At 46.0% G+C, this 4,302-nt stretch overlaps 1 protein-coding gene across 1 annotated transcript in view; it reads left to right on the top strand.

Moving 5' to 3' along the window:
* Nucleotides 1–4,302, top strand: part of LOC103811329 (glutathione S-transferase A4-like) — a 7,833-nt gene continuing 3,531 nt past the window's right edge. The window contains exons 1-2 of the mRNA XM_009084294.1: nt 1–115; nt 764–815. Coding sequence (XP_009082542.1) covers nt 29–115; nt 764–815 — 139 coding nt within the window. The 5' untranslated portion in view covers nt 1–28. The remainder of the gene's footprint in view (nt 116–763; nt 816–4,302) is intronic.

The following is a 4,302-nucleotide window of genomic DNA, read 5'->3' as shown; positions in this document are numbered from 1 at the left end:
TTTTCCAGGGAACCAGGAGCTTGGAAATATGTCAGGGAAGCCCAGGCTTACCTACCTGAATGGCAGGGGGCGAATGGAGCCTGTGCGGTGGCTGCTGGCAGCAGCTGGTGTGGAGGTGAGTTGGCACTCAGGACAGTGCTAAAAACTGGTGTTCTCAGCTGTCCTTTCTTAGGAACAATTTAACAAGCACATGGAGCATTCACAGCTGCCCAAGGGTGGCTAAATTCACTTGGCCAGTGGCACTGCATGTTGAACTACCTCGTTCGGTGGTTAACAAGTGGGATGCAAACTCAGAGTTTATTAGGGCTGAAGTGATCAATCAAAATGGTCAAAATGGGGATGTATTTAAAGGCTATTCATTAATATGGGTTTTCTAGCTGTGCAAAGCCACTTTCACTCAATCTCATGTAGTTTGCAATGTGTGTGGGCAGAGCTGTTGTTGTCTGGGGTGGGGTTAGATGGGTTTGATTTAACTTGTGCTTCCCTTGGCTTCAGCCTGTCCTGTTCCTGTCTGTGCCTGCACTTAGGTTATTTCTGAGTCAGTGCCGTGATGCAGAAGTGGCCAGGCCCTTCTGCTCCCCATCAGCTGCTGGGGGGGTGTGTGGGATCCTCAGGACATCTGTGCCCAGACAGCACAGCTGAAGATGTGGCTCTTTACCTCCTCCTTGACTTGGTTGTTCTGTGCATGGTCATGTGCAGCCACTTGCAGAAGAAAAAAATGTTCAAATACAGCAGTGTAATGCTATTCTCTCTCCTTTTCCAGTTTGAAGAGGTTTATTTGGAAACAAAAGAGCAGTATGAAAAGCTAATCAAAGGTAAGACTCCTGACACCTGAGGCTTACTCCCTCAAAATGCTGTTCCAATTTAGCTAAATTTGTGGTTTAAAAATAGGTGATTAAAACCAGTGCAAACTTCTAGGGGCACAACTTGAATGCTGCAATGTTATTTTTGAGCAACCTGTTATTTCCAGTGCCAAACAGCTCCTACAAGCTGAAAGCCAAAGTTTCTGTGACTGTGTTTGTTGTGGCATATTAACCAGGCAAACATCTGTATTTAATACAACTTAGCTATCTCTGCTGTTGAGCTGTTAGCATGGTTCCTGACACATTTGTGGTCCAGGGCAAATAGCCCTCTCCAAAGTAATTCCTGGGCATCATTTGGGAGTTGTCTCAGGCCAACTCCAGCATGGCATTTAGATGTAACCATCATGGTCTATGGGCAGAGTGGGATGGAGTGAGTGTGAGTTGGCCTGAGCTGTTGATGAGTATAGATGTGTCTGTATGTTGGTTCTGAACAGTGAGATAAGCCTCTAAATGAAAGCCCAACATGGCACTAAGATCTCCAGGAAAGACAGTTTCCCTTTGTGGTAGTATCTAGTGGCAGTTCTAAGCAGGCTAAGCCTGAGATGTGATGCTTCCCCTGGTTAAAACACATGGAGCCAGCAGGGAGACCTCTGGAAAGCCTGACATGATCCAAACAGTGAGCCACAAAGACCTGATGTCAGTCTTGGGAGTGGTATCAAGTAGGTCAGAATTAAATTTGTAGGTCCAGTTGGCTGGGACAGAGACAATGTGGGAGGCAGTGCAGAGTAAAGGAACTCTAAATACTCAGCTCAGGCACTGAAAGCAAAAATCTGTATTTCCTTCACAGGACTAGTTAATCTAGACATAGTGATAACAATCCTATTTTAGAGAAGAATCCAAGAGAGAAGAATTAAACAGCTATGAAAAGGAGAGGGAGGCTTTATAAAGAAGATCAAGGGTTTTAAAGAAGATCAAGGGGTTTATGCCTGTATATTGAGCTTAGGATGGTGAGAGCACAAAGAAAAAAGGTGTGGTTTAATACAAGGTGTTGAAGAATGGCAAATAAGTAATTCAACCTGGTAAAGAGATCTCTGGAATATTGCCAGTTGTGCAGGGTGGGACTCAACAGGAATAACTCCACGTAATTTCTTCCACTAATCCTTTTCTCCACCCTACTGATATGCTTTTTGACAGGCTATCCTGTGTTTAGACACCACCACATCATTAGAACGGTCCAGGCATGACTTTGATCCATGCCAGATGACAATCTGCTAAAACTAATCTGTAGCCTGAGGGATGACTAGCCTGGTGCAATCTGTGCAGCCACAGACTGCCCATGTTGCTGCCTGGATATCAACAAGCTCTGCTGGTTTGTTACAAACAGTAGGTGATTTGGTTTTGGTGTGTGCTCTAGAGACACCTTCCAACAAAACAATCCAATCCCCTAAGTGACTGATAAACACCTTTTAATTCTGATGGCACATGCTATGCAGTGGATATGTGGAGTGGTAATTCTGATGGCACATGCTATGCAGTGGTTTTGTGGAGTGGGTCTCACTGCAAAGCAAGAGGAAACAATCTTAGTGCCTGTAAGGGATTTCTCTTCTCTGCATCCCAGAGAGAATCCCGTCTCACTGCAAAGCAAGAGGAAACAATCTTAGTGCCTGTAAGGGATTTCTCTTCTCTGCATCCCAGAGAGAAGAGCTCAGAGCTGTCCCTGCACTTCCTTCCCTGAGGGAGTTGTCCCAGCCATGAGCTCTGTGCTCAGTCTCCTCTTCTCCAGCTGAACAGCCCAAGTGCCTCAGCCACTCCTCATGTGCCTTCCCCTCAAGGCCCTTCACCATCTTTTTTGCCTGCTTTGGACACTCTCCAAGAACTTTATATCTTTCTTACATTGTGGTGCCCCAAACTGCACACAATATTCCAGGTGAGGCTGCCCCAGCACAGAGCAGAGCAGGACAATCATCTCCCTCAACTGGCAGTAGATAAGAAACAAACTGTGTATTTGGTTCACTCACATCAATTTCTGTCAGGGGTCAAAAAGTAGGATTTTAATTTTCACATCTTTCTGCTGAAAAACATCCTTGCAGAGCTGTTAGTTTTCCCATTCTACTGTGTTTCTGCTAGGTAGACACCAAGTAATGTTTCTTCCTTAAGCTGCAGAGTTATGTTCTGGAGAGACATGAAGACACATGTGAATGTTTACAAGAAACAAATAATAGGTTGTTGGTTGCTGCAGCAAGAACTATTCTTGGAATTTAAACGGTAAATTAATAACATAGAATGAGTGAAGAATGTTTGCTAATTCTAGCACATCAGGGTATTTTAGTAGCTCTGTGGAGGAAAAGGCAAACAGATGTGCTTGTTAAAATGAACCTGAAAGAAGGAGGCACCAAACAGATTAAAACTGAGCAATTAAAGGAAGTCATTAACTTTGAGCAATGCAAAGTGGCAGCTGCCAATTTGCATTTGGAGTTTGGCTGTGATTTTTGCAAGGTTTAGCTGTTCTCTGGGTGCCCTCAGTGTGTAAGTGACGGGGGAAATATCTCCGAAGGCAGTGAATTGGTCTAGCAGAAAACTGGTCTAGAAAAGACTGATTTGCTGTGCTAAACCTCTATGTCAGCTTAGCTCTGAGCTGCCTCACTGAAGGGTCAGGCAAATGGTGAGGAAGGTGAAGGCTCAGGGCAATTAAGAGGGTGAAGGGCCTTGAGGGGAAGGCACATGAGGAGTGACTGAGGCACTTGGGCTGTTCAGCTGGAGAAGAGGAGACTGAGCACAGAGCTCATGGCTGGGACAACTCCCTCAGGGAAGGAAGTGCAGGGACAGCTCTGAGCTCTTCTCTCTGGGCCCAGGGACAGGAGCCAGGGAATGGGCTGGAGTTGTGTCAGGGCAGGGTTAGGCTGGAGATTAGCAACTGGTTCTTCTTTCCCCAGAGGTGTTTGGGCACTGAACAGCTCCCAGGGCAGTGTCACAGCCCCAAGGCTGACAGAGCTCCAGAGGTGTTTGGCCAATGCTCTCAGCACAGGGTGTGACTGTCAGGGATGTCTGTGCAGGGCAGGGGTTGGGCTGGGGGATCCTCACAGGTCCCTTCCAACTGTTGAGTATTCTGTGAAATGCTCATTACCAGCAGCAGGAGAAAATGGGACCACAAAGATGTTTCTAAACAGGCTTAAATTGTTGTGGAATGACACTGAGGATAGAGTTGTAATGGAAATCTATGGGAACACTCAAACTCTTGTCTTTGGGTGACTGCATAAAACTTACTTAAACCCCAACAGCTGTCAGTCTGTGCCTCCAGCTCTGTAGCTCCACAGTGTTTAAAGTGGCCTGATCTTCTCCTTTAACCCAGCAACTTGGTCTTGCTGCATTACTACTCCTCTCCAGCAGTGACAGGTTAATGGTTGGAGTTGATGATCTCAGAGGTCTCCTCCAGCCTTGATGGCTCTATGATCTGGCCACAGAAGTGTGATAAACAGGCTATTTGATCTTACCCATCATG

The sequence above is a fragment of the Acanthisitta chloris genome, unplaced genomic scaffold (assembly GCF_000695815.1).
Source record: "Acanthisitta chloris isolate BGI_N310 unplaced genomic scaffold, ASM69581v1 scaffold4021, whole genome shotgun sequence".
Classification (NCBI taxonomy): Eukaryota; Metazoa; Chordata; class Aves; order Passeriformes; family Acanthisittidae; genus Acanthisitta; species Acanthisitta chloris.
Note: the sequence above shows the minus strand (reverse complement) of the source record. Positions and strands in the feature narration are given on the sequence as shown.